Source organism: Sinohyriopsis cumingii, chromosome 7, assembly GCF_028554795.1.
Source record: "Sinohyriopsis cumingii isolate HCF-2022 chromosome 7, ASM2855479v2, whole genome shotgun sequence".
In the NCBI taxonomy this organism is placed as follows: domain Eukaryota; kingdom Metazoa; phylum Mollusca; class Bivalvia; order Unionida; family Unionidae; genus Sinohyriopsis; species Sinohyriopsis cumingii.
Genome location: NC_142967.1, coordinates 31,192,512 through 31,206,177, shown reverse-complemented (window position 1 = coordinate 31,206,177; position 13,666 = coordinate 31,192,512). Strand labels below are relative to the sequence as shown.

General features: G+C 33.4%; 1 protein-coding gene across 1 annotated transcript in view; it reads right to left on the bottom strand.

Moving 5' to 3' along the window:
• Positions 1-13,666, bottom strand: part of LOC149794969 (protein mono-ADP-ribosyltransferase PARP14-like) — a 137,181-nt gene that overhangs the window by 50,956 nt on the left and 72,559 nt on the right. Inside the window, exon 10 of the mRNA XM_089964629.1 lies at positions 10,747-10,968. Coding sequence (XP_089820755.1) covers positions 10,747-10,968 — 222 coding nt within the window. The remainder of the gene's footprint in view (positions 1-10,746; positions 10,969-13,666) is intronic.

The following is a 13,666-nucleotide window of genomic DNA, read 5'->3' as shown; positions in this document are numbered from 1 at the left end:
ACTGCTTTCTGTTAATAGACTGCAGCACACTTCAAGTGATGTCAATGGGGACCCATTTACTCCAAGTTCTCTGGCCATGGATTTGACCAGGTTGAAAGTACTTATAGTGCTATTTTTTTATCATAAGGTATAGGAATATTGACATAAAGCTATACTTTTTATGGAAACAATCTTAAGCTGTAGAAGTATGTGCAATGCAAAATTTCCTTCTTTCTTGCTATCCATTCCAGGTGAGGAAAGTGATTATTATATACTGAATGTTTTGACATTTTAACTAAATTTTCTGTCACATAAAGCCATGCTATCAGATAGAAGATTGTTTTAAATCAAACATTTTATAGTTGAAGCTGAATTGAATTATATACTGTACACATTAAATGATGAGAAATGTTGAAGTTTTATGACACAGTTTGTTTATTCTAAACCAATTCAAGTATGAACATTGTTATTATAATACTATTTTGCACTACAGTCTTATAAAAGAAGAACTATTTGTTTAATGTAGTTAGTTCATATACATGCATGCACAATGTATATCACTGTATTTGCACTTAAAACATATCTTGTGTATTACATGGTTCAGTTATCGTATTTTCAGCCATTATGGGCTGTTGTCAAATTCCTCATGACTGTTTAAACCATACATTGCAGTTAATGGTGACATTAGGTCATGGGATGATACTGAGAATTCATTATCGTCATCAGGATGCCACGAGATAATAGCATCATTACTGTTGATGGAATATATATATATATATATATATATATATATATATATATATATATATATATATATATAGATATATAAGGTTTTCTACCAAAAATTCGCTTCCATTATATATGAACAATACATTGATCATATTTATTCAAAAATCCATACAATGATTATATTTGTTGATAAATTGATATATCAATCACGTATGTTGAGAAAACCCATACATTTATCATATTTGCTGACGAGACCTTACTGTTTTATCTATTATATGTTGAAATGTAATTTTACCCTACAGTGTGTTTGTTGAAGAATGACTCATTTGTTATATCCATTGATGAGGTTTGTGTACATGTGAGTGGCAGGGTGTCCAGTTGTTTTGGTTTAGTTTGTGAAAAACGGAAATGACAGTGTCAGAGATTCAGTTATCGTCACTTTGCATTATAAACATCTCCTTCGTATGCTTTCATCATGTGTCTTTCCAAGATCCAATCCCATGTGGTTTCATCCTGTTACAATCAGAATACAATTTAAGAACATCACCAAATAGTTTGAAACATTTCATACCTAATAATTTCTTCTATAAGATAAACTGAAAAGAAAAACAATTCCTTTAATATTATATGCAAGTCTGAATTTTGTAAACAGTTGTCCTGATAAAGAAGAAAATGAAAACCATAATAATGATTCATCCAGTGTATGAAGATAATCCATCATGAGGTTAGGAAAAAGAAGCAAATGAAAAGATCTAAGTGTAAGCAAGCATGTCACACAATGAATTGTCCTGTAATATTGATTCATCCAAAGCATGAAGAAAATCTGTCAAAGCATCAAGGAAATGAAATGGAACCAAAACCTGATCAAACATTTTCAATGACTGTAACCTTTACCACTGGGTCAAATGTTAAAGCATGCATGATTGGGAATAAATTGTCTTACCTTCACAATGACTCTTCCCAATTATAAAGAAAATCCATCTAAGGGTATAGGAAATATATGCTAATTAAAGAAGCTATCACCAATATATTGATGCAAATTTTCTATGACTGTGACCTTGAGTTCAAGATCAAAGTATCAAGCAAACAAGTTGTTGAGTTAAGTGTTGCCATCATCAAAAAGTGACCGGAATTAGTGAGCCATCATGTATCCATTCTATATGATACATGTCAATGCAATATTTATTCACTGAATAAGTATAACAAGATTGTGTAATTTCTATTTAAGTTCTCATTTTTTATATAAATTAGTGACACAAAAAAAGCAAAGAATTCAAACTTTCTACTATAAAACATTTTTAGGCAAAGGAGTTTGACATTTTGTCTTGTTTAATTGCTATTTAAGGTATTTTAAGAGGACTGGCAATTTTTTTCTTTTTTGGGGGGATCAAATCATGTCAAAATGTCAAAGGTAAACATTTTTCCAGTGCTAAAATATATACTGACTAAGAAATAATCAGACTTTTGGCAGGTGCAGGCAAGTAGCAAAGATCCCAAGTTTGTATTGTGTGTTTTTGTAAAATCAATTTTAAGATAGCAATTGGAGGAAGAAATTATATTACCAGGCATATGCATACAAAATCACATAGGAGCAATGATTCATCAACAACAAACACATCACTCTGAAGGCCTTATTTGAGGCTGGATCAAAAGTTCTCTCACTGCCACATTCCAACAATGATTCAGAGAGGACATTCACCATTATCAGAAAAAGCAATGAATCGTTCATGGGGAAATCTGGACCAAAAGACTACTATGATAGTATTAAGTGTATAACTTAACAAAACAACAAACGTATTATGTGGTCACCTGGCATTAAAATAGTGAAAGAAACAAAAAACTGACTGTGAATTGTATTTTAAAAAATCTTTGCAGTGAACTATGATATACAGTTCTTTCTTTTTCATTGAATTACCAATATTCTTACTCATAATAATTACTGTAGCATATGCTATCAGAATCTGATCTTTATTCAAAACTTGCTGATTCAGCATAATATGAAGAGAATAATAGTGCTTTATTTATAGATATTATGGCAAATTTAGAAGCTCATCTAATGATCAAAGTGTTGAAATCTGAAAATCAACTGATTTGATGCATTGGTTTTGTAACATGTATGCAGTAGTCACGACTCCAGTAACACAATGTTGTGGAATGCTAGTAATCACATTAATTCAAGGTCTCATCAATGTTAAATTTCGTTGAAAACTGTAATCCTTAGTAAAGTTATAGTATAGAAACCAATTTAGGACGATGGAAAATCAGGTCATAATGCCTCCAAATAGTGTTAATGCATTAGAGATGAAATACACCCTGGGTTTCATAAAAATCCAATCATACTTATTTTTTATCATGCCTACAAGCTGACAAAGCTAAATTAAATTGGTTTGGTTTTCATAGCACTGCAACACGTATAGGTTACTTAGTGCTAAGGCAAAACCACAGTAGGTGAACCAGCCTTATACAATGGCAGGATTAAACCTGCACCATTTTGGTGATGATTCCAGCCTGTTAACCAGTTTGACACTGCAGCTCCTGGTTCTAATAATTACCCCTTCATAGCATGCATGATGACAAATCAGGTCAAATATACATCTAAGAGCTTGCATGAGGTAGGGATGGTCTGAATCAGGACGTTTGACCTTAAAATCTGAGTGCTGACTATCAATCTGTTCATTGCAACTAAATAAAATGTAAAAAAATCTCTTGTATATAGACATGTTGTCACTGTGTCATAAACTGAATGTAGTCCAAAGAGGAAAGCAATGGCTATTGCCTTGACTATAAGGTCATTTAGATCTGGTTTAAAAACTCCTTCACAAAAGTGCAGATGTTTGTTGTCAGATCATTTTCATTTAGAACTAATTAAATATTTCAAGAAGTGTATTAGTGAAAACCCCATGTAAATACTATCCTTAATTAATACTATATAATTTAGAACCAGCTACAATTCATAATAGGTCTTTTAGTGAAAACTGAATTTTGCCATGACAATCAATCCTGGAGATGTAGCAATAACATGATTTTCGAGACAGAAAAAATGGTTATGAAACTGAAGGGCTTACTGGTGCCATTTCATTTAGGACCAACTAGACATATTATGGAGTATTTTTAGTGAAAACTCTATGATGAAATGATCATTCAGCCAGGAGAAACATTGAAGCCAAAATGTTTTAGATCGCAGTCATGGTGGGCAAATTTACTGTTAGAATGTCACCATTTACTTTTAGGACCAACTATAGACATATGAAAAAGTCATTTAATGAAATCTCTATGTTGATATGACCATCCTATTTGGAAGAGTAACCATAAATTGATAAAAAGATTATTAAAATGACCACCGTGGCAGCAACATTAGATTTAGATAAAAAAAGCATGACAATATGACCAGTCATTTTATTGTAGTCATGTTAACAAGATTGTCAAGATGGCCACTGTGGTGGCAATACTGAATGTCCAAGGGACAATTTTCATTTATGAACAACCTTGGGACTGATGTATGTGTTAAGGTTTCATGGCAATCTTCCCAGTAGTTTAGGTGGAATAGCAAAAACAAACTTATGCTAATGGATGGACAATGGACACTGGGTGCTGTTCAACTGACAATGAGCTATCATATAAGATCTTAAGGTCTATGTCCAGTATTGCTAACACTTATAAAATATCTTAATTATATTAGGCTATTTACTTATTCTAATTAAAACTGATAAGGTTACAATCTCTCAAGTGATAATAAGCTCAGTTAAATAAATGCCAAGATTACCTCATAAATACTTGTATATCATGATAATAATGAAAATCACTGAGCATCATGACAATGTAAACCCATTTACAAAGTTGGACTGAAATCTGACAACACAGTATTGTCTCTGGAGCAGCTGAAAGTTTGTCAATCAGATGCAAGATCATCACATTTATATGGGAGGATTTGATCAAACCTGTCTGAGATCAATACCTATGATGGCTTTATCCATCATACATGTGTAATGAAAAGGTTGATCCAACCAAATGAAAATTGTCTTGTATTGTGCAGCCTTAATCGTAATGATGTTGTGGTTGTAATTTTATAAGCTTGTATATCAAGGAATTTACTCTTCAATTTTTGCAGGAACATAGCTTTCAATTCATAATGAATTACACAGGATTATTATAAGTTTTTCAAGGGCTTGTTTAAAATAATTCACCTACATTTCTTAGCTGAATTCTGAAACCTCATTTACTATATCTTCTGAAACCTCTTTTACTGTATTTCTGTTGTGTTGAGTCCATCTTCCAAATTATAACATAGAGTGTGAAGCATTTAAGCCTTTAAATATAAATATCAACATATATACATAATGGTACTGTCAACAGAAGTTACTGTCATTACCATTTTTCCAGATGTATACGATAATGCATGAAATCATTGTATTCTACCTTCAAGCTAAGGGCTGTTCCAGTAAAATATACAACCCCCAAGGGTAGGTACTTCCCAAATTAATCAATCTACAACAGAAGCAATGAAAAAAAATTATGATCCACTGTTGGATGTATTTTAATCAGAAACACTGCCCCCTACAAAAACATATTATTTTACATAATTTCTGGCTAAGGTGTGGTGGGCGGAAGCAGCATTTTTAAGATAGGGTTGGGTTACAAATATAGCAAGTCAAATATTATTTCATCATGAATTAGATTATAAATGTACAATCAAGGAATTATTTCTTCCCAGCGAACTTTTAAAATCAACGTCAATGCATGTTCTAATCCCATTAGAATCGATTTAATTCATTTTTTAAGTAACTTAATTCACGTTGGTTTAGTTAACTGTACACCCTTTATGGTCCATTCTTTGATGTTATTTCTTACTAAGTTGAGAAAACAATGTTGCACACATTAACAAATGAGGCACGTTTATGCTCATCATTGTTGTTATTATATACTTCTCTATTCCAGTCTGTTCTAGTGATTGTATACTCCCATACTATTTGTCTTGTTTTTTATATGTATCTAAATTTGTCACATGCTTATCTGACTACTATGCTAATTGTCTGTGAATGTGTATACCAATATAAAATGAAACTAGCAGACTGAATTCAAAGACACCAAACCTCTAAATTTCTGGATTTAATCTGTTTGGATTCAGTGTTTGCCAGGACTCAGGGTACTAATTCAGTTCCCATAGTAAACCTCTGCAAAGACCATGATATTAAAAAGTCAATAACTTAAAATTTCAGAGTGATCATGATCAAACTTATATCAGTATATACCCATCTTTGATGACAGCTTCTGTGTAGAGAAACCACATGAGCTGCGGCATTTTCTGCATTAACATTGAGTTTGAATGTGCTTTCAACACTGCGCCAAAGAGTGAGGTGCTGATTTCAGTTATAAGTCTTCCAAACGCAAGTCTTACTACAACAATGTCTGCTTTCTTTCAGTTACACTAGGATAAGCTCTCAAAAGCTTTTTTTTACCCCCAATAAAATCTTATTTTCATTATCAACCAATCCTGGCCAGCCAAATCCATATGTATTCCATTTTCACCCATTTCTAGACTGTTTCCCATTCTTCCATATCATTAGTACTGTGAGTTCTTCAACAACTTCCAACTGTTGTATACTTTCTGCGCCATGCTGACTGAATACACTGTAAGATAATGTCCAAGTAACAGAAATACCATTGGATAACTTGAGACAACTTAAATAACCTGGTCAAGTTATCTCCCCTGCAGGATAGTTGCCAGGATTTCAGCATTTTATCTAAGTGAATGTGTGTGTGTGTGTGATCTCCGCCACCCTTGTCAAAATAAGTGGGGAGTAGACAACAAAAAATGGGGGGGGGGAGGGAACAGCCATTGTTCAATATATATCCCTAACACATAAATAGCTCTCTTTCTTACTGCTCTACTCTGTTAAGGCTCTATTTAAATCAAAGTCCTCAAAAGATGTCCCCTCTAGGTGTTTAGCAGTTATCAACGTGACGTCATTGGACATGGTCACATGGGGGGGGGATCTCAGGGCCAGGTTGGCAGAAAGACCGTAAGCTTACTCCACCTCCATCAGTCAAGGTTTAATAAACTAAAGATGAAATTAATACATCTGCATCAGAAATTATTATAAAGGCTACTTCAAATAAATGTGTTTTTCGTGGGAGACTTTAATGCCAGAACTCATAACATCATTGATTTTTGGGCTAAAAAATAAATTCCTTTTCAAACAATTCAACTTTAGTGCAGATTACATTATGTTTTTTAATGATATTGTGATAAATTGCACAAGAAACGAGTAACAATGGATCCAGGCCTGGCCCTAGGATGTGTGGTGCCCAAGGCAGCATGTGTGTCCAAGGCAGCTAAAGCGATCAGCGGGGGCCCAAAGCCTAAAAATTGCATTGCAGAGTTGATTCCTGAAAGTGTGGGGCCCAAGGCAGTTGCCTCATTCACCTTGCCCTAGGGCCAGGCATGAATGGGTCAAGAATAAATACCTCTCTGAAAAATAACAATAATTTCTGCGTCTATAAAGTTTACCCACTTTTCACATTAGTCACTTCTTGTTAATTCCTAGTTTTAAACTTTACCACAAAAATTAAGCAGGCTTAACCAGTTTTCAATAATACTTTATCATAAAAACTGAGATGGCATGAAAACAGAAGGGATGATTTTATTAAAAATATTGGTACCAGTAAAGCAAAAGAGATGATAAAGGCTCAGGATGAACATAATATTCATATAGAGTGACATCAGCAGCCTTTATTCGTCAATTTCATTGTTAATTAATGGCATTGTTAAATGTTTTGTAACAGATAATAGCAAACCACTTCATAATACACATAACAAATTATGATTTGGACCTAAAACCAATAGGCCTATAGAAAATATAACCATGCAAGAAATTTACACAATAACCAAACACAAACAAATTTGATCCATCTTGATTATGAGATTACATACATTAGTCAGTCCCTTATAATGTTTAATATCATTTAATTTTTGCATATAATAATAAGAATAATAATGAGGATTTTGTATAGCACCTAATCTTTAGAAGCTCTAAGTGCTTTAAAACATTAAACAACACCTATAAGATAAAAATCATATAATAATATTATTACAAAAACAAATACCATGAAATTAGAAAAACATTAAAAAATAAAAAACATGCTGAGAATATTTCAGGTAGGAAACATTATTAGGTCTTTAAGTTTGTTCTTGCAGTTGAATTGAGTTTTGAGAGCCCTCTTGAATATGATCACTGTGTCTTTGTGTCCAAGTTCAGTTGGCAATTCATTCCACGTTTCTGGGTCTTGGTATGCAAAAGAACGCTGTCCAAATGACTTTGTTTTCATAGTGGGAATAATGAGTATACGATTGTCAGAAGAGGAGCGTAAGTATCTTGCTGGTGTGTACACATGGGTGAGATCGGATAGGTATGTTGGACTAGAGTCCGACAGTGAAACATAGCACAGAGAACAAATTTTGTGTTTGATTCTGGATTGAATGGATAGCCAGTGTAGGGTACAGAGCAGCGGGGAGGTGTGCTCTGAACGTGGTACTCTAAGTATGATCTGAGCAGCTGTGTTTTGAACTTTTTGAAGTTTCTGGAGTAGATATTGAGATGAACCAGACAGAATTGAGTTACAAAAGTCCAGTCTTGAAAGTACTAATGAACACACAAGTGTTTTAGTGGCATCAACTGAAAGATATTTGTGAACTGAGTTGATGCATCTTAGCTCAAGTTATGCAGCCTTGCATATATTCATGACATGTTGGTGCAGTGTGAGAGTACTGTCCAGAGTAACACCTAGGTTTCGTACTGATTGTGTGAATTTAATGTTGGCGTTGCTGATATTTATTGTTTGAGGTAAAGGATGTGAATGAGAAAGTCTTTGTGTTGTGATCAGAATGGCCTCAGTTTTATCATCACTCATCTGCAGCTTTTTACATGTCATCCATGATTTCAATCAGAAATGCACCTCTCTACACCTTGGATGGTAGCATCAACTTCAGTTGGGTGGCTAGATTTGTATATTTGGGTGTCATCAGCATACAATTGGTGAGACACTGGATGATGATCTATGACACTTGAGAGCAACTGAGTGTACAGAATGAAGAGAACAGGTCCAAGAACAGACTCCTGTGGAACACCACAACATAGATCAACTGGGCTGGAGTGTATTCCATTTGCAGATACAATTTGTGTCCTGTTGACCAAGTAGGACTTGAACCACAGTAAGGCCGTATCATGAATGAAAAATACATGCTGGAGACAGTGAAGTAATATATCATGGTCTATCGTGTCAAATGATGCAGACAAATTAAGGAGGGTGAGGACTGTAATCTTTCCGCTATCCAACGCAGAGAGAATGTCATTAACTACTTTTAGAAGAGTAGTTTCAGTACTGTGGCAAGGGTGATATGCAGATTGTACATTGCTAAAAAGACTGTTTGAATTTAGATGAGATACAAGCTGGGATAGAACAACCTTTTCTAAGAATTTTTATATGAATGGGAGATTAGAAACTGGGCGGTAGTTCTTTAAATCGTTATGGTCTAGTGTTGGTTTCTTCAGCAGAGGCTTTACAATGGCAGTTGTGAAAAATGATGGGAATTCCCCGGATGAGAGAGAGGTATTAATAACATCAGTTAGTGAAGGCAATACTGGATCTAAGCACTCAAACGGCAGTGATATAGCGAGCATGTGCTTCATTTGGTAATAAATCTGCATAATATGAGAGTTTGTTTCATTTATTTGCTGCAACAAACCAGATCTCGCACATGCCTAATCGTGATGTTGTATGGGGATTCTCTGACAATCCATTTGAGCATTAATTTGTTGATTGTTTCTGAATTTAATATGATTCTCATCTATTTATGAATATTATTCTGTGCTGAGAACTCCCTTTCGTAATCTATTGTATGTAAAGTTATTTTCATTTGTGTATATATAGTCATTAGTGATAAGTCTCAATCAGTGCTAGAAACGTACCTAAAAATATAGCTTATTTCTAATATTGATATTGTTTCATAATGTACAGATTATCTATGATGACAGAATGAATCAACAAAATAATATATACTGCTTTATGTTATGAAAATGTGAAAGATAATCCACACTTTACTTCAAAAATGGTTGAAATGATCTTGACACTATAAACTAAAATAATTGCTAATGGTTGCTCTAAATAATCTATGTCCAAAATGAGGTTATCAATGGGAACTCTGATAATGAATAAAAAGGAGACAGCAAGATTTTGTGTGACCTTTATGTCAGAGATATTGACCACTTCATCACAAATACCATTAATACTGGCCGCCATATATAGCCTATCGTGTGCTGAAAAATGGCGTTAAACCCTACAACAACAAATAAATGTAACAGATTAGTTTACTGGGAAATTTAAGTTTACTCTTATCTGGAAAAGGGATTCCTTTATAAATAGTCTTGATTTATGGTACTCAAAATTTGTCCATATTGATTTGCATGATTGCTTTGTCTCCCTTTGTAAGCACTCCAGCAATAAAAATAGAAAAAGCCTACAATCACGTCAGCTTAATGCAACACCAATGGCAACTGATTTATACATTTATGAATGTGATTCATTTTAACTAAATCTGCCCACTATCTTGAGACAAAATGTAGTTTTTCTGTTATAACAACCTTACAACTCATTTTGTTTAGAGAACTGCAGAGCATGGTCATGCCTTTTGAAACACCTTCACTTAGATTCCATGCGATAATTACGGTAATCAAAACAGCTGCAAAACCTAAGAGTTGATTACTTAATCAACAGGTTTTGAAAACAGGGTGTCTCTAAAACTGGAGGGTCTGATTATTTAGGTTAATCATGGTATCTGCAGGAATTACCAGTTGAAACTTTATCCACACATCAAATGACATCAAAATTAATTATTATAACATATTTGGCATAACCCTACCATATTCCCATGTACAGGCAGGCATATGACAAAAGAAAAAAAACTAAGAAATGAAACATGGACAAATAGCACAAAATGAAACATAATAATTATGACATTATTCAGTAAGTCTGATGACAAACCTTGATAATTTTTTCATCTGTAGGGTACACCACCAAGGCAATGTTTTTCAAATTTGTGTAAGTATTTTTCCTCCCAAAATTCTTAATACATTCCACCATAAGCTTCCCAACTTCATCAGCTGGATATCCAAGGTTTCCAGTCCCAAGGGCTGGAAAGGCCATGGACCTAAAGCCACTCTTATCTGCTTCTGCAAGGCAATTCATGACAAAAGTCCTCATGACCTGAAACAATAAAATATTACAACAATTCTTAGTGATAATAAGGCTCTTTCTTTGCTGCATACCAGAGATTAATATATTCATTAGTAGCTGGTCACTATGATTCCTTTGCTGCATACCAGAGATTAATATATTCATCATTAGCTGGCCACTATGATTTCCATGGCATTGCAGATGAAAAACTGAAAAAGATATCCCAGATATTACTTTCAAATAAATTTTGGACAACAGCATGGAATAGGTTCTAATGGTAAAAAGGCCTGGAATTCCTGAAATTTTTATGTCAAGGACTTGGAATTTTAATCAATTTTTAGAAATCCTAGTAATATTTGAACTGAGATGGAAGGTTATGCATGCAGAATTATTTTGTATTGAAGAAAAATGGTAAATTTTGAAGATTTCATGCCATTATCATCCATGCCGATACATGTATTACACCTCAAAATACATCTATATTCTCAGTCATGAAAGTTTTTATGAATTTCAAGTCAGATTGAAGTGATATACATAAAAGCTTGGCTGATACAAATTAAACCTCCAAAGATTTAAACCATTAGGACTAAATGAAAAATCAGAATTTTGAGGGATTTCCAACACAATGAAGTTCTATATTTTCTTGCAAAAGTGAGATGCGATCTCTTATGTCCTTTTATAATGGATGTTTAAAGTGGCTGTAGACCTAACTGTTTACTGATGTCTGCTTTAATACTATGGATCTGCAAATGCATAGATTATTTTCAAAATTTATACCTTAAGCATACTAGAAAATAGAAAGAGAGCAAGAGTCACAAAGGGTCCTGCATTGTAACAACATGCAAGAAAGGGTCATAACTCTGTCCAAAATGAAGAAAAAGAAGCAATTATCTTACTGACCACAGGCAAATTTCTACGAGAAATATTATAAAAAATGGATGGCAAGAGAATATGTTGAAATATTTCCAAGCTATGATGAGTTCTAAATGGTTAATAAAGTATGAGATAAGAAACTGATTACAGAGGCCCATTACTCTTTTGAAAAAAATATATAATGGGCAGAAGACATGTATTTCCCAAATGGGATATCTACATCAAGGAAACATTGTCAAAGAAAACTGCATAGAGATATGTTCAGTGGCTTCTGAATTAACTAGTTACTGGCAACTTCCATTAGTGACAATATGAAATTGACTGACAAGACCCAAAAGTGTGCAAAGAATGAAATGTAAATGATGAAAAATGTAAAATGCATGTATCTATCTGTTAAACTGGGTTAACATTTAACTGCATCACACTGAATGTCTGTGGAATAATTACTGAGCTACATGTACTGTATGCTGTTTCATAGTTAATACCAAAACTTTAAAGCAATCTTACACGACAAAGCATATTATAATAGGCACAAGTTTGCCTTCGATCATAAAGTGATAATGGCCTCTTGCATGAACAACTGTTTTATCAAGTGGCTCTTAATTTTTATTGTTGTATTGAGACAAACACTGGAATGGTCTGTATAACAAAATGCATGTAAAGCATATGAATAAATGAAATTGTACATATTTTTTTTTGCCTACAGTAATTTATGCTGAAAAATTATTTTCACTTGTGGTTGGAGGTACAGATCTCTGCCTTGTGTCTGAGGATTTATCTCATTTTTGTTTGCTGAAAACTATAAAAGTATCTGCAAGTTGGAAATGAAATATCTCCACTGGGGTTTAATGCATCTCTTTAACACTTTAAGTATACTTCAGATATAACCATAATACATAAAACTGGATTGGTAACAACACCACAGACCAATTTCCAGTAGTATTTACAAAACAGGGAAAAAAGTTGAAGAACCAAAACCATCACAACTAATATTAGTACAAATACAAAAACAAGTAAAGGAGAGTATAAGTAATATGTTGTAATGGTCAAACTATAAAATCATTCAATTAACAGCAGCAACAATAAATTAATTTAAATATTAATGACAGTCAAATAATTATGATTCACCTTATTTCATAGTATAAAGGCCATCTTATCTTGGGATCATTAAAAGTTGGGATCCATGTTTTTGTTGTTAATGTTTGAAAATAAATTTTCTGCTATGAAGCTTTGGTAAAGCTGTTAAACTTTGTACCTAGTCTGTAATTTTGTCCATATCTTATGGTAGGTCTGAACCACTTGTATGAACAAGAAAGGCCTTAATACACAAATACACAGTTCTGTAAAGTAGTTTTGGAGATGAAGTAATTTTTAAAAAATTTCTAATTTAGTAAATGTGAGCAAGTCCTATTTCTTATATATTGGCAGTGCTGTATAAAACTTAAAGATTTTGAATAAAAATTGTGTTAAATTCTGATGAGCTGATTTTAAGACTTGATCATTTATAAGTTTTTCTATTTTGTTAGTAGTGGTGACCATATTTACATGGCTTCATTAGTCACAAGGTCTTAATGCCAGAATATGAGCAGATCTCTGTTAAATTTGGTTTAATCTGATCAAGTATTTTCTTCTGTATTACAGTATCTTTTTATTGCAGTACTGCATATGTTGAAAGATGATCTGTTTCAAATCATGGGCAAGCAGCTGGAGGAATGGCCATACAATATTTTCAGCTCCCATCAGCCTTAGAGGCTGGTGAACTAAACCTGAGCTGAATATTAAGTGCACAAATATACTATCATCAGCAGTATTAAAAGTTCAAGTCCAGGTATAAACAATCTAAAAGGGAACATTA